Source organism: Marmota flaviventris, chromosome 20, assembly GCF_047511675.1.
Source record: "Marmota flaviventris isolate mMarFla1 chromosome 20, mMarFla1.hap1, whole genome shotgun sequence".
NCBI classification, from domain to species: domain Eukaryota; kingdom Metazoa; phylum Chordata; class Mammalia; order Rodentia; family Sciuridae; genus Marmota; species Marmota flaviventris.
In genome coordinates this window covers 15,037,199-15,060,089 of record NC_092517.1, presented here as the reverse complement: position 1 = coordinate 15,060,089, position 22,891 = coordinate 15,037,199, and the positions used below count along the sequence as shown (strand labels likewise).

General features: G+C 52.2%; 2 protein-coding genes across 2 annotated transcripts in view; both read left to right on the top strand.

Moving 5' to 3' along the window:
* Cidec (cell death inducing DFFA like effector c) overlaps window positions 1–22,891 on the top strand; it is a 554,473-nt gene that overhangs the window by 172,691 nt on the left and 358,891 nt on the right. The window lies entirely within an intron of this gene.
* The window catches only part of Atp2b2 (ATPase plasma membrane Ca2+ transporting 2), a 207,502-nt gene that overhangs the window by 141,900 nt on the left and 42,711 nt on the right, over window positions 1–22,891 (top strand). Inside the window, exons 7-12 of the mRNA XM_071605956.1 lie at window positions 7,868–7,993; window positions 9,686–9,718; window positions 10,860–10,919; window positions 16,130–16,171; window positions 17,021–17,179; window positions 19,872–20,086. Coding sequence (XP_071462057.1) covers window positions 7,868–7,993; window positions 9,686–9,718; window positions 10,860–10,919; window positions 16,130–16,171; window positions 17,021–17,179; window positions 19,872–20,086 — 635 coding nt within the window. The remainder of the gene's footprint in view (window positions 1–7,867; window positions 7,994–9,685; window positions 9,719–10,859; window positions 10,920–16,129; window positions 16,172–17,020; window positions 17,180–19,871; window positions 20,087–22,891) is intronic.

Genomic DNA, 22,891 nt, shown 5'->3' with positions numbered 1-22,891 from the left:
GCAGTCTTCAGAAGTATCCTTCGCCCTGTCTTCTTTATCTCAATATCTGCCCTTTCCCGCCCCTCTGGGCTGCCCACTCCACTCCACCCTGCAGGTCCTCCCGACTCCAGCATCTTCCAGGGGCGGGTCTTCCTGGTTGCCGTCTTCCCCAGGCCCTGACCCGCTGCAGAACAAATGTGGAGGCTAATTGTTGAGAATGACCAGAAGCCATCAGCCCCTTACCTCTGCAAAGAGGCCATGCTGAGCCCTTGAGAAACAGAGGGACAAGTCTGGGTGCACTCACAGGGTCCTCATGGTGCTTCAGACACCCCCTAGGGACGTCCGACACATTGGTTTGCTTTACAGAAGGCAAAGAACACTCCAGTTCCAGTCAGTTGTCCCAGCCGCACTTGGCCTGTGACCCCGAGCAGGGCCCTCACCCCCCTGAGCCTCCATGTCTGTGCCTGTGCAATGACACCTGTCACTTACCCTGCAGGGCCACTGTGGGGACCACAGGCATGAATGGAGGTGACTGTCCTTTCCAAATGCCAGAGGCCTGGGGTGCTGCGTGCAGTGGGAAGGCTCAGGCAGTCACGCACTGTCCCCCATGACGGACAGTCCTGTGCAAGCCCGTGTCCCACATATCTGCAGACTGGCCAGGGGGAGGAAGGTTCAGGACTCTCCGACCCCACATCTGTGGGAAAGCCCAGCAAGAACACAGCTGCCCCGGGCACCACCCTGGGTGGCCACAGAGCTCACTTGGCAAGAACCAGAAATCCAGATGTTCACGCACTGTCCCCCAGTGTTTGGGGAATTGACGGAATTCTAATTTTTTCATGTGGTCAAACAACAGATGGTCCCTGGAGAGCAAACTCTGACCTGGGTCTATTTATTTTCTCAGCTTTGTATTTTAAGACCATTTTAAATTTCCAGAAACGTGGCAAAAAATGGTACAAGGAGAACCCGGGTATGGTCGTAGTGATGGGCTCCCGTTCAGTCTCTCCCCTCCTGCAGGGGTGTGGCCCTTCTCCCTCAGCCCTGCAGGGGGACTGCCAAGAACTACGATATCCCCATAAGTGACCATGCCACAGCCGTCACAATCAAAAAACTTGACATTGATAAGAAATTATTCCCTAATGAACATCCGCAGTCACATTCCACTGATTGTCCCTGTCCCAGGCCAGCACAGGGTATGGGATGCAGGGCCTGCAGGACATTTTTTTTTTTTTTGGTACCAGGGATTTAACCCAGGGGTGCTTTACCACTGAGCCATATCCCCAGCCCTTTATATTTTTCATTTTTGAGACAGGGTCTCACTAAATTGCTCAGGGCCCTGCTAAGTTACTGAGGCTGGCCTCAAACTTGCAATCCTCCTGCCTCAGCCTCCTGAGTCGCTGGGATTATACATGTACACCCAGCAGGCCTGCAGGACTCTTGAAATCTCTCTTGTCTCTCCAGCCCCCCCTGAACTTGAAACAGCCCCTCATCTTTGCTTTGACTTATTATGAAAGACCAGTGTTTTATCTTGGTTTTTGGTTATTTTTATTTTTATGAATGCTTGTCGATCATGACCCCCATGAGAGTTCCTCCGGAAGCAATGATCCCTCTTACAAGAAAGAGATGTCCAGACTTGGGATTTTGCAGCATTTCAGGGGATTCAAATATCCCCTAGAGAACCCTGGTCTTGTCCCAAATTGAAGCTGAAGAAACTGACACCCAGGGAAGGGGTGTCAGACCACACAGGGGGCAGAGGCAGAGCTGGAGATGAACCCCGCCCCTGGGTCCCCCCAGCCCTGGGATCTGCCCAAGCCCAGCTCACCTCCAGGGTCCTCACGGACTGTCACCCTGCAGCGTGGCCCATCGGAAGCCCTTGCACCAAGACAGTAGACAGCATCTGGGTATCAGAGGAGGGGGCTGCAGCCGGGGGCCAGGGTTGGGGAGCATCCCATAGGCAGGACCCCCACCAGCCTCCGTCACCCCCCAGCCAGAGTGGTGACAGCACAAGGTTGCACAAGACATCAGTAAGCCCTCGGGGGACTCTGCCCACCTCCCATGCCTGCTGCCCACCCCGCCAAGTGGAAGGCCAGGCCAAGCAGAGAGCCGGACCTGCCACCAGGGCCACCACCTCAGGGAGCCTAAGACGACACCGTGACAGCAGAAGGCCCTGTCTGCCACTCGGCCCGCACTCTCTCCATTACACTACCCTGCCTCTTCTCCATGAGCGGCAGCGGGGTGTAGTGGATAGAGCACGGGTCCAAGTCCCAGCTCCGCTGTTTGCTGCTGTGTGACTCTGGGCCGTCACTCAGCCTCTCTGAGCCAGAGAGGCCACAGGTGGGCAGAGGGAGGTGGGCTTGCGTTTGCACCAAAACCTGCCTCATAGGGCTGTTGTGAAGGGGACGTTTTGCCAGCTGCATTAATAACAATGGGGTGGGACAAGGGTGACTGGGCAGGGGATCCTCTTGACACAGCTTGGTGCTTGTGCCAGGAGGGGAATCCTAAGCCCTCGAGTTGACCTCTCCCTTCTCATGATCTCTCTTCACCCAAGGAGGCCCTTTAGGAGATGGGGCTGCTTCTCCCTTCTCCCTGGGCAAAGACAGGCTCAGGGGCCAAACCAAGAGGTCAAGGAGCTCTGGGTTCCAGGCCCGACTGGCCTTGGGCTCCTCTTTCTCTCATTGGCGGATGGGAGTCACCCCCTCCACGGCTGGCTGACCCAGGTCCCCGCTGCTCCGCCTCCAGCTCCCCCTTGGGCTGCCCATCCCAGCTCTGCCCTCACATGACCTCATGAAGTAGGAAGAGCCACTGGACTGTCTGTGGCACGTAGTGAGTGCTCAGTTAATATGCCTTCTCTTCCTCCCTCCCTCCCCGCTAAATGCTAGGAACACCAAGCTTGCAACGCTGTCACCCTGCCTTCGTGAGCCCTGAGTGTCTGCCACATGTCCCACTGCTGTCACACGGGCCCCTCCTACCTTTGCCTGGAATTTCCCAGAATGCCCTTTCACCGTGGCTGAGAGGTAGTGACCTCGACCAGAACCCTCCCATTTCACAGAGGACAAAACGGAGGCCCAGAGAGGCGAGGGGCTGGCGTAGGCCCCTCAGCAAATCAGAATCAGACACCAGACTAGCTCTCCAGCCCAGGGCCTTCTGTCCACGCCCCCCCACCCCGTGCTGTGTGCTCCGAGGGGCTCCCTGGGTAGTGAGGAGAGGTAGGGGCTGCAGAGCAGTGTCCAAGGGACCACGCACGCACAGTGAGGTCCTGCTGCAAGGGCACCATATCCAAAGGGCTCTCACCTCTGCCCTTCTGCAGAGACCCTGCTGTTCTTCCTCTGAGAGATGGAGTCAGCTGACCTTAAGCTCCAGGCCTCTTGTCCCGACATTAGAGCCTTGGTGTCAAGCATCGCCCCCTGCAAGGGACTTCCAGAGCTGATCGGGAAGAGCCTGGGGAGCACAGGCTGGTTTATGCCATTCCTCCTCTGGCAGGAGGACAAGGGTACCACCCAGGGAGGTGTGGGAAGCAGGGGGCAAAGCAGGACTAAGGTGGCCTTTGTAAGACCACACAGTGGATTGGGAGGAGGGCGTATATTCTCCACTGTAGTGCTGCCCACCATGGGAGATACCAAAAAAGGAGGTCCCCAAGGAAGGGGCTACAGTGGCAGCTGCACCCCAGGCTCTGCTGAGGAGGCCCCTGGGGGAGATGTGCACAGGCCCTACCTGCCCGGGGCTCCCTGGGGAGCCAGGCCAGGGGGTACCCCAAGGAAGGCCACAGAGCTGGTTCAGAAGAGGGAGAGGAAATCCTCTCATGGGAGTCAGGGAGGGCCCCCTAGGGAAGGGACATTCATCCTGAGCCTTGAGGAGGAGATGGGGGCCAAGAGGTGAGGGAATGGCATCCTTGTATGAGCAGAGGCAGGGGGCTGGACACAAAGGCCAGGGAGCTGTGTATTCTCCTAGGAAGAAAGCCACACAGCAGGAGTCGGTGGTAAAGGGCCAGAGAAGGCTTGGGGCGTGATCCCAGGGTGCTGACGGAGTGCTTTGGATCTCAGGGAGCCACCTAAACCCTCAGCAGGGTACCTGAGTTGGGGGACACTGGTCAGAGTGGCATCTGGGGGACTGCTGGAACACAGAGGAGAGAGGACCAGAGGGGGAAGGTGGAGACCTTCAGCCCCCCTGCTCCCATCTAGTGCCAGGCCCCAGAGGACCCCGCTGTGCTCGACTTCACCCCAAGCCAGCCTCTGGCTTCCTCCTCCCCCCTCCTGCCTCCAGATACGGACGCAGAGCGACCAGTTCTCTGCTGCAATGGGAGCGATTAGATTAGAAGGTGATTTGAGGTCTGATTATCATGGTGGAAACTGGCCCCCTGAATCTTTTTCCATCATCTGTGCTGGGAGGTGAAGGGCAGCCCTCCCTGTCACCACCCAAGCCAGAGGACCGGCACCTTCATTTCTCAGCCAACTTTCTTTACTCACATGTTGGAAACCCAGCTACTGAGGCCTTGTCTCCTGGGTAGAGTTCCGTGTGACCAAGACAACAGGCAGAGACTTCAGATCCTGGCTCTGCCCCTTGCCAGGGACCCTGGACAAGCCACCTCCCCCCCCAACAACCGAAGTTTCCTCCTGCATCAATTGAGGGCCAGCGTGAGCATCACGTGATATAATTGCTCACTTTGGGTAGCACTGTGCCTGCCACGCAGTAGGTGTTGTCTAGCTGGGTTGCTGTCACTGCCGTCTCCACTCTGTAAGTGCAACCGCGTGTGACTCTTTCCCTCTTTTGAAGTTTCCAGTGACCCCCTCTCCCCTACATGATGTCAGTTTCCTTGTTGGTCGAGTGGTGGTAGGCAACAGCCCTACACAAGCCGTCACAGAAAGTGTTTTGTCAGACATTGTTTCAATGACCAAGGTCCTGACATGGGGCCTCGTGAGGACTGGGTGGCTCCTGCATCGACCTGAGATGGGAAGTCAGCAGGCCAGCCTGCTCGGCCCAGAGTCAGCATCTGGACTCATTCGGGGTTACCCCCCTCCCCCCGCATTCTCTGCATGAGATTCCTGTCCTGGGAATTCTCCCACCTGAGAATCTGAGTTCTTGACAGCTCACTGGGCCTCCTGCCCAATGTGTACACCTTCATGATGTGACTCCCACATCTGTGTCAGGACAGGAAGACGTTCTCCTGCCTTCAGGGAGCACACTGGATGGTGTCTGTCTGCCTCTCAGCAGAGCACTTTAAGACCCTAAGATCTTCGTGCCAAGGTGCTAGTGTAGCACACATTCACACATGCACAGGCATGCAAGTGCACAGATGCACACACACACACAAGATATTACACAAATCCTGGCAGGAAAGGAATGAGGCAGGTGAACCCCTTGAAAAGAGGGAGTGGATTTCTCACATAAGGAAAATGCTTTAGGTCCTGGCTCAGAACACATGGACTCCTGTTTTAGGTAGATTCTAATGAATTTGCTGACCTGGGTTTCAAATCCCAAGCAAATTAGAAATCAACAGAAAGGGTGTTAGAGACAGGTTGCACCCAGAAAACATGGAGAAGGGGCACCCAGTGTTTAAAAAGCAGAATTGAGTTCCAGAAGCAAGTCCTGGAGGTTGGGGCCTCAGTATAGAGGTCTCAAGGCCTCCCCTGGGCAACATCTGGAAATCCCCGTATGGTACTTACTGTGTGCACAGCATAAGGATGGCCTGAGACAAGGCACCAGGCAGGAACAGAGTTCTTAACTTCTGCATTTAAAAAGGAAGGGCAAGATGCACTGTAGAAAGTTTTCTACCCAGAATGATAAAATTAAAGTCAGGGGGGAAAATGGGTGTCTGGAGAGCAAAAATTCACTTATGTAGATTCTGTCAGCTTCCCGGGCTGGGCCCAGCCATCCAACTCAGTGACATTAAACACATTCACACTCGTGCAGCCACCACCACTGTCTCTCTCCGGAACTTTTCATCTTCCCAAACTAAAACTCCCTGTTCCTCTTCCCCAACCCCTGGTAACCCCCATCCTACTTTCTGTCTCTATGAATTTGACTACTCTCAGGGACCTTACATGAGTGGGACCACCATTTGTGACTGGTTGATTTCATGTAGCACAATGTCCTCAAAGTGTATCAGAATTTCCTTCCTCTTGAAGGCTGAATAGAACTCCCATTGTGTATACGGAGCATCAGTTTGCTATAACAATACATGCAAACCCATGTTTATGGCATCACAATTCACAATAGCCAAGTTATGTAACCATCCCAGGTTCCACCAGCAGATGAACAGGTAAAGAAATATATACACACCATGAATTTTATTCAGCCATAAAAAAGAATGAATATGTCATTTATAGAAAAAAATATGGAACTGGAGATTATATGTTAAGCAAAATAAGTCAGACTCAGTATGTCAAGGGTCACATGTTTTCTCATATGTAGAAGCTAGAGAGAACAAAGTATAAAAAGGGACCTTATGAAAATAGAGGAGAGGGGTCTGGGGATGTAGCTCAGTGGTAGAGCATTTGCCTGGCATGTGCAAGGCACTGAGTTCTATCCCCAGCATTAGGGGGAAAAAAATAGGAGAGAGACCAATAAAGGAGAGGGGGGGAGTCAGAGGTGGGGAGGGAGGAGGGAAGGTCATGATGGGGAATGAAATTGATTTATCAAATTATGTTATGTACATCTATAAAGAATTCAAAATGAATCCCACTATTATATGTAATCATAATGCACCAGTAAAAAAAAAATAGCCACTTCATCCCTTACAACTGCCCCTCCAGATCATTGAAAGAATTCTAGTTTGAGAAATCTGAAACTCTGGGAAGGGGGTCCTTAATCTTTCTTGCAGCTTGAACCCCTGGGGAAGTGTGGCATTGTTAAGTGCCACCTCTTCTTAGAATAAAGCTTTGCAGGGTGAGGTGGAACATGCCTGTAATCCCAGTGGCTCAGGAGGCTGAGACAGGAAGATCACAAGTTCAAAGACAGCCTCAGCAAAAGCAAGATGCTAAGCAACTCAGTAAGACTCTGTCTCTAAATAAAATACAAAATAGGGATGGGGATGTGGCTCAGTGGCTGAGTGCCCCTGAGTTCAATCCCTGGTACCAAAAAGAGAAAATAAAAGAAAAAAAAATACTAGATTACAAGGAAAACCAATTATGTTGAAATAAAGAAGTATAAAAATAAGTGGTATAAAAATATATGTGCTTCCTGATTAATACACTGAACAACAAGATCCATCAGGATGCTTAATAACCACAATAGTTGAAAAATAGAGAAAACTAGCCACAAAATCTGCAAAGCTGTAAAAATGATACAAAAAAAATCTGAGAATTTTGTAATGCGTGTGATGGTGCACCAATAGCATTCCTATATTCATGGTGGGAAGAAATGGTAAATGGCAGTCAGAGGTTTGTGAAGACAAAGGCATAATACTTTTCTCATCCAAACTCACAAACCTCTGAACCACAAATAAGGAGGGAAGATGGATCCCATTTTGAGCAGTGTTCAGTCCTCAATTAGCTCCTCTTTACTAGGATGTGGTTTGGCTCCACATACTATCAATAAGGAAAAGAGAGAGTATCCCTCAGCTTGGGCTGTTAGGGTGGAAAAGGAAGAGGGAGAAGGAGACAGAGGAAGAAAATGACCTTCCAGAACAGGGTAATAGGTGGTGAGCCTGGATATGATTGGGACGGCCTGAGAACTGAAGGACAGCAGTCTTCAGCCCCAGGCCCATCCTGGCACTGTCCTGAGGTGAAAACATCTTAAGAAACCCATCACACACACATACAGTGTGAACCTTAACCATAGGTGGTACCCTACAATTTTTGTAGCAAAAGAGCTGGGAGCTGACCATTCCTTCTACTCCTCTGGGGAAGAAGTTTGGAGGATGTAATGATAACTTGGCTTTTGCTCTTTTCTCTAGGTACCCATGTGATGGAGGGCTCAGGACGAATGGTGGTGACTGCTGTAGGTGTGAACTCTCAGACTGGCATCATCTTTACCCTGCTGGGGGCTGGTGGTGAAGAGGAAGAGAAGAAAGACAAAAAAGGTAAGCACGACCCCCTTGCAGACCAGGAGAGGAGCTTTTAAGGCCACATTTTCTTTGTTGTTTTTGTTTGTTAGTCAGCAAAATAGTTACTGAGTGCCTTCTGTGTCCACGCCCTGTACCAACAGCCGCCTCCATCCTCAAGGCCCTGCTGGGGCCAGGTGGGCTCTGTCCGTTTCATCTCTAGGGTCTTGTCCCAGTCTCTGTTTTGTCCAGTCATGTCACAGAGGCCCCTCCTTCCCCTTGGGGCCAGGCCAAGGACGCCGAGCATGAGGTTGAGTCTTCTGTTTCAAGCAGCAGAAACAGCCAGCATGAATAGGTCTCATCACCTTGATATTGAGCAGAAATTCCCACTGACGTTTATTCCTGCCACCATTGTCAACTCCACTAGGCAGAGCTGAAAAGCTACCCAACATAGACTTGTCCCATACGTGGGCAGTAGATATTCTGGGGAAGAAGGCCAATAGCATGGCTGTAAATATACTGCTCTAGGCCACCTCTCTGATTCCCCCTCAAGCTGCCACCTTGTCCCAGTTCTGATCCTTCCTCCCCCTTGAAAATAAAAAATCCAGCAGTGCAGTGGGTGTGGCCTGTGAGGAAATGCTTCTCAGGACAGATAAGGGATGCTCTTGTGAAAAACCCCAGTCCTGTCAGGCCAGGCCCAAATCCAGAGATCTGGGCTTCGGGCCCCAGCACACTCCGCTGCTTACCTGACACCCATACTCAGTCTCCGAGTCAGCCCCCTTTCACATCCTCAGTCTTTTATCTTCTTCCCTAAGCTCCAGGGGAAGATCCCCAACACCCAGAACTTCTGGAGCCTGGGAAGAAGAGAGATAAGAGGGCAGATGGTCCCTGCCTGGGTTTCAGGGGCAACTCTGCTATCTCCAGCTCTCAGGGGCCACCCAGGCATAGAGCCTGGGTCAGGATTGAAGTCTACTTGTTCCTGAGGGCAAAACCCATTTTCAGTGGGTCCCCTCAGATGATGAGATTGTGACTCTGCACGCACCCTCACGAGCAGGAACACTGGATCTGAGCTGTGGTCTGGGAAATCAAGAGGCTGGAGAGAGCAAAAGGTGCCAAGGTTGAAATGGAGGAGAGAATCTTGGCAGGAACATCCAGGGGGCATCAAGACAGTGTCCATATACCAAGGGAGAATCTGTGGCCAGGGTGGTCAGGCCAGGCACAGGGTTTAGGGAGTTGGGCAGGATGCTGTGGCCTGTATGAACCTCCTTGGCCTCACTGGGCTCAACTCAGGGACAAGGACACCCAGAAGCTCCCACAAGCCAGACCTGTGTTTATGCAAAGCCACTATGGAAGGCAGGTCTCAGTGGCCCTGGAGTGTAGTCAAGGTCCCTCTCTGAGCATGCACCAGTGAGACAAAATATTGAAAGATCCAGCTTCATGGAGGGAGAAGAGGTGGGATGCAGAGGGGACGTGGCACAAGAAACCTAGGAGGTGGGCCAGCATCTCAGGCCATCATGAGTAGCTCAGCCGCTCCCATCCCATCCCCCCATCCCATTGTCTCAACTGGAGACAGCTTAGAGCCCGCCAGTTGCAATTTCCCATTTCAGAATGACCTGGGTGTGTGTGTGTGTGTGTGTGTCTGTGTGTGTGTGTGTGTGCGTGCGTGCGTGCGTGCAGATGAGGCTGTGTGTACTTCTCCATCATTAACATGTCTCAAAAATCATCACACAGGTGTGAAGAAGGGGGATGGCCTTCAGCTACCAGGTACAGTAAGACACCCTTTAGAGTAGAAGGGGCTTTTAGAAATAGCTGCAGCCTTTGGTCACCAGGGCCTGACATTAGACCACCAGCACCCAGTGGGAGGTGGCCCTATTACAGATGCCCCTCTGTGCCCTCATGGGATGCCAGCCCAGCAGGACACACCAGCACCTCACTCCACCTCTTGCCTTACGGGACTTCACTGTACCATATGGTACCACCCCGCTCTGCCCAGTCCCCTCAGCCCTGCACACCAGCATATGACACCTCACAGTACACAAGACCCCGACACCCCCACTCACACCCCAGAGTCCACCTGGCTTCCCATCCCCCACCACACAACATGTCTGCCTCACCCACCAGCATCTCTCACCCTACAGGGTCTCATTTCTCCTCCTCCCCACAGAACCCCAGTCCCCCAAGAAAGAGCAACGGACGTGAATTTTGTCCATCTCAAATCATGCTTAATTGCTAAATTAAGAAAACTTCACTAGCGCCTTTGCTTGTGTACAAACTGAGACATGCTTGATGCTACCTTTTAAACAGAAGGCTATCTCACCGGGGGGTCACCAGGGCGATCTTTAGTATGCAGGTTAGGGCAGGAAGAGCCAGTGATGGCAAGTGCCCTGAGAGAAGGCAGGATCCTAACAGCTGTCACCACCACTGACTGCTGGTCCACCAGGACACAGTGACGGCCATCGTAGCAGACAGCCCTTCTGCATGGCTGGTGCACACGCTGTACCCCTCACTGAACAGCTTGAGCTGACTCCTGGTCATCGGGCCCCCTGGTCCTGATGGGCAGCCAGACCCCTTCATCCAACATGGGGCCCACCCGACCCATTGGGCCAACATTGTAGAGACCTCACCGCGGAAGAATGCCATCCTCCTGATCACCCTGCTCATCCTCCATGTTTTATTTCAAGACCCTCCATTGTCTGAGTCCCCACCAACCCCACCCCTGTGGCATCTCCCTGGGAACATTTCACCTCCACCCCCAAATTTGAGTTTCTTGATTTCTAATGGAGACTTGTTGTTGTTGCTGTAGAGTCACATGGTTTTCCCGCCAGTGGGTTCATGTCTTTATCGTGGTTGCTTTTCTCCATTGTGACACACTGCATTTTCCATCCCTCCCACCCTCCCTCTGCAGCGGCAGACGGTGTGGCAGCTGCAAACGCTGCAGATAGTGCGAGGGCCAGCCTAGTCAATGGTACGTCTCCGATGGCAATGGTCAGTCTCGGTCTGGGTTGGACGGGCCTCTCTCTCTTCCACTCCCAACTCTGGGCTTTCTCTCCCTGTTCTGGACTGCACAGATCTCGGATGTGCATGGGATCTCGCACTGGGACAGTCACCCTCCCACATGGGGCAGGCGCTTAAGAGCAGAGCCACAGCCGGAAACCAACTCCACACCTGCTTGTAGCTACCCAAAGGTGCTGGCTCCTGTTGGGCCCTGAATCCCCCCCAGGGGAACCCAAAGTGTGGGACATGACTTTGGCTTCAGATTTGGCCCCCAAGAAGCAGTGTCCCACCTGGCGTGGCCCTCCGACTAAGTGCATTTCTGCCCTGGCTTTGGGAAGATGGCCTGGGGCCTGGACCTGAGCTGAAGCCGGCATCTGGGTCCCCAGTGAAGAGTCCCAGCCTCCACTAAAATTCCCTGGAGGCAGGGGGATCCCAGCCAGGGTTCAGCTCCTCGGCCCCACCCCAGAGCATGGCTGAGCCTGGTGGAGTTTTCTTCCTCTTCTCTTTCACGGAGCTAACGGGCAGGGGGTTTGCTTGGGCTCGGGCCTAGTTCTGTCCCTCCGAGGTGGACTGGTGTTTCTTGCTTTTGCCTGTGCTGGGGCATTTGTGGGACTCTGCATTCTTACTGCCCCCTGGGGTGGTGGGTGAGGGCGGGGTTACCCCATGTAGCTGGGATCTGCATCTGTCCCTCCTTACGCACGGCCTGGGAGGAATTCCGTGCACTTGCCTCCAAGCCTCCAGAAGATTTCGTTCTCTTCAGGACAGATGAGGCTTCTGTTGACTCAGATACTGCCCCTGCCCCAAAGTTAGGTAACATGATAATCAACCAGGCTGTTCCGGGATTGCTGAGAGCCACTATGGCAAAGCCATGAAAACATGACTCCAGAGAAGCCAAGGAAGGAACAGAAATGTCTTTTTTCTCTGGTGTCCCTGCACACCAGGCCCTGGGCCACAGGTCTCTCATCCTCTGTTTCATTCACTCCTCACTGCTCCTGCAAAGCATGGAGACTTGTCACCGCCCCCAGCCTCTGCCCCAGACCTCTGTCAAGCTACCTGTCTGCAAAGTGACCAGCTACGGAAGCTCCTAGAAGATGTCAGGGGCTAGACAAGGCGCTTCCACAAGCAGTATGCTAATCTGGGTGCAGGTCTATTTCAGGCCCAGGAGGAGAAAGGAGAACAGCTTGGGATGTGGGAGGTGTCACACGTCAGGGAGGGCTGGCTGAGAGGTGACAGAACAGAGACGGGCAAACCCACAGCTGGGGCAAGAAGGCACCAGGTGTTGGTACCCACTTCCCCCAGGTAATGAGCAGCAGACCCCATCTATGCCAACCAGCTCCAGGAAAAAAAAAAAAGGAGGGGGGTGTAAAGTTCACTTTCAATTTGCAGCCCCCAACCCCCCAGCATCCAGAGGGAAAAAAATCATAGGAGAAATAAGGAACTTTCATTTCTTAATCATCTGTTATATGCAGATGCTGTTGCAGGATTTCCATCTTATTTAATCCCCATGACACAGGTTTTATTATCTCTAATTTAAATATGAGGAGACTGAGGTTCGAGGAGACCCAAGACACACACCCAAGAACACAGGGCAAGAAAGTAGCAGAACTGGGATCTCAACCCAGAACCCAGACGGGGCTGGCTCCAAAGTGTGTGCTCCTCCTGAACCAGGATCTCTTGATGGAGTGAAGCTTACAAGAAGAGGTCTTTCCCCTAAGAGAAGGATCCTGTGGTCAAAGATGTTTGAGAACCCCTGGTCTGAATTGATTGCTTCCTCACTTGCAGAACTGCTCGAACCTTGAACTTGCTGATGGTAGCGGAGAGCTGTAGACTCATAAAGGGTGCCCAGGCTGACTTGACAGCAGGACCCTTCCTGGCTGAATCTTGTGGGACTGGTATGCCCCATAAATACCCTTTGGGAAACTGCCCTATGCCAGGAGGACCCAAAGTCTGGGCATCGCTTTCAAGCTTGTTAGAAATGCAGAATCTCAGGCCCCACCCCAGATCAACACAATGAAAATCTGAATTTTAACAAACCTTTCATGCTCTAGGAAAGAGCACCATGAAAGTTTATGAGCCTTGATAAGTGAGAGAATTAACTGTAATTTTATCCCCTTCCTCTGAGCCAAATCTTGATGACTTAGATGTTGTAGGAAAAAAAACTGGGGTTCCAGCATCCCCCAACTCTACTCCCCCAAGCTCCACAACTCAAAGATAGATGTGTTCCATGCATCCTGGAGGTGTGATTTCCTTAATTGCTTTATTATTTTTTTATGCTTGTTCACATATGGCTATTTAATACACCACTTAGATTATTATAAGCAGGAGTCAGAACGTATTACCATTAACTCCTAACATTTATGTAGCACTTTGCAGGTCCTTCCCATGAGCATCACCTTAGTTGATATGGACCCATTTCACAGAGGAGGAGAGGGTGGCACAGTGACATTTTCCAGATCTCCTAGCTGGTGGTCTGTCTCCTCCAAATCTGTGCTCCTCTCACCTCTATCCCTCCTGAAGTTCAAAGAGAATGGACTCAGAAACAGCCACATCTGGAAGAGAAGGGCCTCCGAGACCCCTCCCAGCCCCGCTCTCAGATCCTGCCACATCCCAGCTCCCCTGAAATACAGCCCACCCTCCTGGTCCCTCATTGGACCAGAGCTGGCTGTCCCATCACAAGGCAGAACCAGGCAGGCAAGAAGAGTCCCAAATAAGTCCCTTGATTCTGAGAAACCAGGCCATCTGCACCAAAGCACTCCTACCATGTACTCCCTCCCTCCAACATATGCATTGGCAATTATTTTTCTAGCCACGTGATCACTGTGGCAATAAAAGAGGAAATTGCTAGCTGGGTCTAATGGGCACGCACACCGGCTAGCGCATCTGATAATATGCAATTCAAATAAAGGCCCCTTCGAGCCTTCTAAAAGAGACTATTGAAGCTGAGTCCTCTGGTGCCCCTTAGCCTAGTTAGTAAAATTATTTTAAGAAATAAAAATAATTGTTGTTCATTCCTGTTTGCTCTGAAAAGTTTTCTCTCTGGTTGTTGTTTTATAAATCCAGTAGGAAGACTTTAACAATAGAGCAATGGGGGCCTTTCTCTTTAAACCCCAGCCTTGCTGTGAGGGCTGGTGAGAACAGCCCAGCATGGACACTGGAACAGAACGTGCCGAGCAGGGACCAGGGAAGCCAGTTCCCTCCTGTGTGTCACCTAAAAATTGGGTTCAGAAATGGTAACAAGCTAATCATGTGGTTTCAAGGTGATGCTGAGGTTGCCCATAAATGCAGGCTGCCTCTGAACATCCTTTGGCCTCGGTTTCCTCATCTGTAACATGAGAGTGTTGACAGTCCCTCTCACCCCACCTTGCAGGGACTGACAAGAGGTGACCCTTGCAAAAGCCCTTTTAAATGGCAGAAGGCTGAACCATGCAAGTGGTTATTGAGAGGGTGAATTTTTTTTTTTTAAGTACTGGGGATTGAACCCAGAGGCACTTTACCACTGAGCCACATCCCCCACCCTTTTTATTTTTTATTTTGAGGTAGAGTTTCACTAAGTTGCTTAGGGTCACTCTTAGTTGCCTAGGCTAACCTCGAACTTGCCTCGGCCTCCTGAGTCCCTGGGATTACAGGCATATGCCGCTGTGCCCGGCTGAAGGTGACTTTTGAACACTATGGGAGGTGACTATTGGGATAAAGGTGGAAGCCGAGGCTGAGAGATGTGAAGTCACACGGCTAGTTGGTGCCAAAACAGGGACCCTCAGGACCTCTATCCCAGCAGCACCATGGGACATACCCTTCCCTGGGCTCAGAGGGGCTTCAGGAAATGAGACAGCAGAGTGGAGACACACACACACTTTGGGGCCAGCTGTCCACTGTCCTGCAGAGACACGTCAGTGGGCCATCTCCCCCTCTGAGCCTCAGTTTCTCATCTGTAAATGGGTTTGTTTCAAGAGTACCCTTCATAGGGGAGGCCATGGACAGGATCACATGAAATCGTGGAGGTCACCTGAGCCTGATACCTGGTGGGCGTGGCAGCAGATGTCCAAGGGTGGCCGGCCCCCTCAGACCCCTCCCTTAGTGGCAAGGACCAGAGGAATAAATCCCGATGAGCGGCACAGGCCGGGGGACCAGAGGGTACAGGAGAGAGGCAGGTGTTCCAGGAGAGAGACAGCAGCCACCAGTGCCACCCACCTGCCCTGTTTAGTGGGCGGGGAGCCCCATAGTCACCCTTTCCCCTGCGCTAAGCAGCAGGCCCTGGCATAGAAGGAGCCGCCCAGGGGAACCCACTGACTCTACTTATCCTGCCTACCATGGCCGGAGCTGCAGAATGAAGTCCCCTTAACCAGGGGTCGTAGCTTTCCCCTCGGGAATGAGGATGCTTCATGAAGCCCCCCGACATGCTCAGGGCCCCTCAAAGACCACTCCTGGGGACGTCTTGCTCACTCTTTGCCCTGGTCACTGTCAGAAACATCCATGCAATAGCTTCTCAGCCCTTCAGAAAGATGAGGAAAAAGTAGAATTGTCCCCTGGAGCCAGATACAAAGAGACACAGAACTACGTACATCATCCAGACTCTGCTTATTCTAGAATCAAACCCCCACCCTTCTCTCTTTCTCCCTCTGTCCCTCCCTCCCTCTCGCCCCCCTCCCTCCCTCTCTCCCCCCTCCCTCCCTCTCTCCCCCCTCCCTCTCTCCCTCCCTCCCTCTTTTTCTGTCTCTCTCTTTCTCCATTGTGTTTACATGTTTTCTTTTACAAGGAAACAAAAAGGTTGTAGCTGAACATTCCCCTTTGCCCCCTCCCAGCCCACAAAATACAGCTGTCAAAAAGTTATAAAAGCCTCACCGGGTTGGGGGGGTCTGGAGTTCTCCCGCCTCCTGCCAGCAGACTCTGTCCCCTTGACTCTCAAATATGGTCCTTGAATCTATAAAACACTCAGGGCCAAGGTGATTGCAACAGAAACCCTCTCTCCTGAGTCCCCTAGAGAACCCACAGTCACTCAGGCTGACAGCCCCCTGTGGCCGGCCTGGCAGCCAGCTTGCCCAGGTTCCGCGGGCCTACGCAGCACCCGAACAGCTCAGTCCTTCCTCCATCTGTGACGTGAATGTCCATGGCCTGTTACGTCTTTGTGATGACCGACCTGTGCCGTCTGTTCTCTGTTGTCTGTTAAAATTCTTTGTCGTGTAGGTAAAATGCAAGATGGCAATGTGGACTCCAGCCAGAGCAAAGGTAAACCTCTGTCCCGGCCTCTGTGGTCGGCGCGGCCCCTCCCCACCCACACCAGATTGCACCAGAGGCGGAGGCTAGTTACGAGGCCTGGTGTCCCTGGGGATGTAGCTGTGGTACTCATGGGTGCCAGGCCAAATACAGAGGTGTCCCTGGGGAGAAGAGAGGACACTCCGGGGGGCCAGCATCTCCCCAGCCTTTGAGCTCCCGGCCCATTCAGCTGCAGACTCAAAACTGGTTCTTTGAGCTCTTTACAGGTCGAAGGATGGGGTAGGTTAAGAGCTGGCCCAATCTCTGTCAAAAACGGGCCACAGGTCCTCCGTTCAGTCCCATGCTGAAGAGGCCATACTGACTGGGGACTAGGTACCTGTGCACAGAGGTTCACCCTCTTTTACCTTTTTTAAGTGTTTTTCATATTTTTCATTTTTGACCCTCCTGTCTGCTGGATCCTCGATATCTTAATAGCATGCCCCAGGGGCATGCTGGGAAGGCCCAAGACTGTCTTTCCTATCTGACTATGGGAAAGACCAAGGGTCCATTTTGAGTAGGGTCTGTGGGTTGGTTCAGGCCCCAAGGGGACCCCAGTCCACTCCTGCTGGGAACCCAGGGTAGAGCCTGCTCTCTGAAGCAGTGAGACCCCTGGCAGCCCGAGACTCCAACTGGAAGAGGCAGGCCCCCGTCCTGGGCTTCTGTGCCCACCATGGGGGGGCCCAGTCAGGGCAGCCAACCCCTCCACTGGGCAGGCAGGGTGGGTGCCAGCATCCCCACCCTGAAAGGCTGACCTGCGTGCGCATCTGTGTGTCTGTGTGTGTGTGCGCGCGCACATGTGCGTGCTCTGCCTCTCTCCTCCAGCCAAACAGCAGGACGGGGCAGCCGCCATGGAGATGCAGCCCCTCAAGAGTGCCGAGGGCGGCGACGCAGACGACAAGAAGAAGGCTAACATGCACAAGAAGGAGAAGTCTGTGCTGCAGGGCAAGCTCACCAAACTGGCAGTGCAGATTGGCAAAGCGGGTGAGTGTGCAGCGGTGGGGGCTGAGGGGACTGAAGCCACCAGTGAGACCCCAGGCTGGCCTCGGTCACCTTGAAAGAGAGGGTCCTGCCGGGCGGGTGTGGGGGGGTGGGGGGCACACACCTGTAAATCCCAGGGCTCAGGAAGCTGAGGCAGAGGAGGATCATAAGTTCAAAGCCAGCCTCAGCAAACTTAGCAAGACCCTAAGCAGCTTGGTGAGAACCGATCTTTAAACTAAATAAAAAGGACTCGGGATGTGGCTCAGGGGTTAACACTCCCAGGTTCAATTCCCTGTACCAAAAAATAAACAAGAAAGAGACGGTCCTGGAAGCCCAGGCTTTCCTGCCATAGCCATCAGTCTGAGTCCTGTATGCAGTAAACACTCAGCACTTAGTGAGGCAGAACAAGGAGGGTAAAACCCTGGATCGGGGCAGATGGCCTACACTGCAGTCCATACATGGCTGTGAGAACTGGGCCAAGTATCATCAGCTTGCTCTGAGCCTCTGTCTTCTCACCTGTAAAATGGGGTTACAGGTCATCCCCACTTGACAGGTTGCTCTGAGGATTAAAGGGAATTATGTATACAGAGTACTTAGCCCTTGGCACATGCAGTGACTAAAGAGGGATCAGATTCCGCAGGGCCTGGAGATCTAGGCAGCTCAGATTTTTATCCTGAGGACAGTGGGAGCCATGGAAGAGATTTGAGTAGGGCTGGGCAGGGACGGACTGGGGCTTTACAATGACCACACCAGCTGCAGTGCAGAGGAAAGATTAAAGAGGCCGAGGGCATGCCAGGAGCCCGGGGAGAAGCCCATGGTCTGCGCTCCAACCAAACAAGCAGGGCTTCCCAACTGAGGTAGTGGCTGCACGTGGTGGCTGGTGACAGCCCCCCTGGCCCGAGAAGCTGAGCCCAGCTGCAAGGTGAGTCCCAACCCTCCAACACAGCCTTCGCTGCCCCTCCTGGCTAAGGATACGGCCAGGGCCAAGGCATCCCCACCTGGCTGCTCTCCTCCGTGGCTGTCTCCCTGGCTCTAATTATAGACACCACAGCAGCGGGAGGGAGGAAAATTATAGGCCCGGCTGTCTATATTTAAACCCGGGGGCCTGGTGACAGCTCTGGGCTGCTGGGAGCTTGGCTTCCCGCCCCTGTGACTGTGAGACAGGGATAGAGCCCGGCTCTGAGGCCCCGCAGCTGGAGGTGGGGGGTGGGGAATGACGGGCCCAGGGATTTCCTCTGTCCCCACCATCGCTGTCACAGGCACAAGACTCCGTGGGAATGTGGCCCTGGGTAGGGGAGGAGACTAAGAAGACAACAGCCCCGTGGCCCTCAGAGTCCTCCCTCCCCTCCCTCCCTGACCTTTCACAGCCTACCTCTTGGGCTGAATTTCCTGCAAGCAGATCCGAGATGGGTGGTGAGGGATTTACGGAGATTTTTCTCGTGTGGAGCCTGCAGTAAGGGGAGGAAGCCAGATGCCACTGAGATTTCTGGAACATTCCTAGTCTCCACTTGATTCCGCATGCCCATGAGCCACATGACAGGGCCCGTCCACCTTGCAGCAGGGCCTGGGCTTTGGGACCCCCCACATCAGCCACTGGTGGGTGGGTGGGTTCACTAGAACCCAGATGGGGGTTGGTTCACTACCTTGACAAGGGGACTCCCATCGCCCCCAGTGCCACTTCCCTCTGGCAAAGGCTGCAGATGTAAGCAGTCTCTGCAGCACCTGCCGCAGGTGGGAGAGGGGCACACTGAACTGGTGAGAGAGACCCCAGGGGATCTCGGGAGGTTGCCAACGGCATCCCTACTGCTACAGGATCTCCTGTGGCCGTGAACAAGACACTCCTCCTGTTGAGCCTCAGTTTCCTTTTCCTGTTGTTCCTGTGTCTGCCCCAAGGTCACCTCCTCCAGGAAGCCTTCCCTGGCTATCCTGGATAAAGCAACTTCCCCTGCCACGTCACCTTCTGTCACATCAGCTTGGTTTTTCTTTGCAGCATCAATGATCTTGTGGCTGTGTTATCTGTTTCTGGTATGCCTGTCCCTCTAGAACATCAGGTCCCCAAGGGTAGGAACTCTGTAACTGCTGTGCCTCTAGTTCCTAGCCTAGGAACTACTATGTGACTGGCATGTCATAAATGCTCAAAAGGTATTTATCAACAAGTGAAGAAAGGGGCTGGGGCTGGGGCTCAGCGGTAGCACACTTGCCTGGGTTCGATTCTCAGCACCACATATAAATAAAGGAATAAAATAAAGGTTCATTAACAGCTAAAAAAAATAAAATAATAAAATAAAATAAAGGTCTATCAGCAACTAAAATTTTTTTAAAAAATGAGGAAATAAGTGATTCCAAATTCACCTCCCTGTTTTGTGAAAACTCTGTGCAAATGGTTCTTTTTGTGCCCACCCAGTCCTTGGCACACATTTCTGAAGCACCTGCTAAGAGTCAGGTGGGCACTGTGCTAGGCACTTAACGTGAAGGAAATCTGCATCCCCATGGTACAGAGGAAGAGACTGAGGCTCACAGAGGACCAAGGACTTACTCTAGGTCACAGAGTAAGGAAGGAGCAGAGCTGGGAGGTGCTTTGAGTTCTGTTAGACCCTGGGGACCTTTCAGCCAAGTGTTTAGTCCATACCTCACTTCTCAGGGCCCCTTGGGCCCTGCCCGGAGCCTTCTAAGAAGGTGTCCCCCTGTGTTGCAGGCCTGGTGATGTCAGCCATCACCGTGATCATCCTGGTGCTCTACTTCACCGTGGACACCTTCGTGGTCAACAAGAAGCCGTGGCTGCCCGAGTGCACGCCCGTCTATGTGCAGTACTTTGTCAAGTTCTTCATCATTGGTGTGACGGTGCTGGTGGTCGCTGTGCCCGAGGGACTCCCTCTGGCCGTCACCATCTCGCTGGCCTACTCCGTGAAGGTGAGCTGGGAGTCCAGGACCAGTCAGCTGACATCCCCAGCTGGGAGCCTGGGGAGGGGCCCGAGGGTTGTCGCTGGGGTTGGGAGATGAGCCAAGAAGCATATGGACATATCAGGGGCTCAGAGGGGATGTCTGTTGTCCCCAAAACTCAGACACCTGAGGATGCTGGGGACAGACCCAAGAGCCCCACCCTAGCTAAAGGGGTCTCCACTATTTAGCCCAGCCAAATGTCGCCTTGTAGATTGCAGGCCCAGGGGGTCAGATCTTCACACATCTTTCAAGAGAAGTCAAAACTCTGCACTTACTGTAAATTCTCCAGATTTGTATTGACAATCAGCTCAATCCCCTAAAATAAAATAGGACTGGGGGTGTAGCTCAGTAGTGGAGTGCTTGCCTCACATGCATGAGGCTCTGGGTTCCATCCCTAGTACTGCAAAAATTAAATAAAATCCAGATATCGCTTTGAGGCCAAAACCTATCCCCATCCCACTGAACATAGGCGGAGGTCTGGCAGCCACAGCAACAGGCCCCTCGTAGCCATAGTGTTTACACAACTAATCTCAGAGGTCGCAATCTAAAAAGTGTGAGAGAGGTAAGATGAAAACAAAATGATGCCTAATTTAACAGAAGCCTCCTCACCTTGGTTATAGACAGAGAGGTTTTAAAAGCAGTTAAATGAAGGACTCTTGGGCAGTGGATGTTCACTGGGGCAGCTTGGGTCTGGGGGGCTTTCCTAAGCACAATCGATGGCAGAGTTCCACTCCCACCTGCCCAGGCAGTGGTCATCCGTGGGTCCCAAACACCACAAGTCTGACCCTCTGTGGGTCACTCCAAGGCTCTCACGCCCTGCTCATTTCTTCCCTTTGCCCCCGGGGTTTCCCCACCCTGGAGGGCAGGGCTCTGGATTCTTTTCGCCCAGGGTCCTGATGCCATGACGTCCCCCACAAGGACAGAGGTGTGGTCGTGTTTATAAATAAGGCCCCCACTCCAAGAAATTGGCAGGGCTTTTGGAGGGCACAGTGAGCATCTGTTTCCAAGTTGGAATTTGGGCTGGGCTCTCCGATGTAATTTCATCCAGAAAAGAGATCTCCAGGCCAGTGCCAGGAAGTAGCAGCTCTGTGAAATATATACAGCCCTTATCGTCTCTCTGTTTTAGGGTTTTCAGAGAAACTCCATCCCACAAACCAAAACCCAAACAGGTCTCATGAAGATGCTCCGCGGGAGCCCAGGAACAAGAGAGGGCAATATTTACATAGCCATGAGCAGGGGGCTCCACAGCCACCCCACCGAGCTGGGGATCTCCTTGAAAACTGCACAGACCCGGTTTGGAGGAACCGTGTGTCTAGACAATCTTAGGCCCCTGTGCTGTCTGCAGTTTGTATATCTGGCACCTGTTAGCTTTGGTCATCTTAGGTCATGTTACTTATGCAGTCACTTGATAAACTTAGAGCATCCAGCCCAGGAGAAGCAGACGATTCCTCTCTGAGCCTGGATCTGGGAGCCACCAACAAGAGCCCAGTAGTGACCACTTGGATCGGTGCTACCTGGGAGAAACAGATGTGAGCCACATTAAATGTCCAAGTAGCCCCATTTTGTTAAAAGTAAAAAAGGAACAGGTGAATTTAACTTTAATAATGCAATTGACTTAACCCAATATATCCAAATCATTATCAATGCAACATGTGATTGATGTAAAAATTATAGAGAGATTTCTTTTACATGTTCTTTTTTCATAGTGTCTTCAAAATGCAATGTGCTTTTTGCATGTACCCTTTGGCCTTATTTATAAACACGACTACACCTCTGCCCTTGTGGGAGACATCACGGCCACATTTCAAGTGCTCGATGGTAGCCCCATGGAGCTACCCTATTGGACAGTCCCAACTTAGGGATTCTCAAGCCTAGTAGACCACCCTCTTCAGAGAGCAGATGGGTTGAGGCTCCATGGAATGATCTAGGCTGTGCGGTTAAGTAGAGCTTAAAACATCAGCCTTCAACCTCACTGGGAGTGTGATCCTGGTCTAATCTCTTTGCCTAGATTTCTTCAGTTGCCAAAACAGATCTTCTCAGGGTTCATGGGATTCTTACAACATCAGACAAGAAAATAAATGCAGAAGGTTCTTTGCAGAATGTAAAGTGTATTGCAAATTCCAAATGTTGGTCAACCATTCAGCGTAATATTTATTGGCATTGTTATCACGGGTTATAATCAGGAAAATTCAATAGCAATAATCCTATCAGTATCTAACTTAAACCTCTGGTAAAATTATTTAAATTGCACTCTTATTTTACCCTTGCTGTAAAGAATTATAATGAGGAGCAAGAATAAAGCAAATGAAATCTCTAGGCCCAGCCGGGCAGGGTGGCACATGCCTGTAATCCCAGTGGCTTGGGAGGCCGAGGCAGGAGGATTGCAATTCCAAAGTCAGCCTTAGCAACTTAGCAAGGCCCTAAGCAACTCACTGAGACCCTGTCTCTAAATAAAACACAAAAAGGTCCAGGGACGTGGCTTAGTGGTTAAGCACCCTGGATTCAATCCCTGGTATCAAGAGGGGAAAAAATCTTCTTTAGGCACAGACTAGGACTCCATCTAACTCAGCCTCTAGCGGCTTTTCTCACCCTTCCTTCCCAGGTAGGGTCAACTTGTCAGGGTACCTGCATGAGAAATGGTGGTTCTTTGAAAATTACTTTATTTTCATTACTTGTTTAAAAACCTAGAAGAAGCAGGGACTGAGCCAGAAAAGGGGAGGCTCTATAAAAATAATAATATGTATAGTCGGGTTTCATTTTGTTATAAATTTAAAA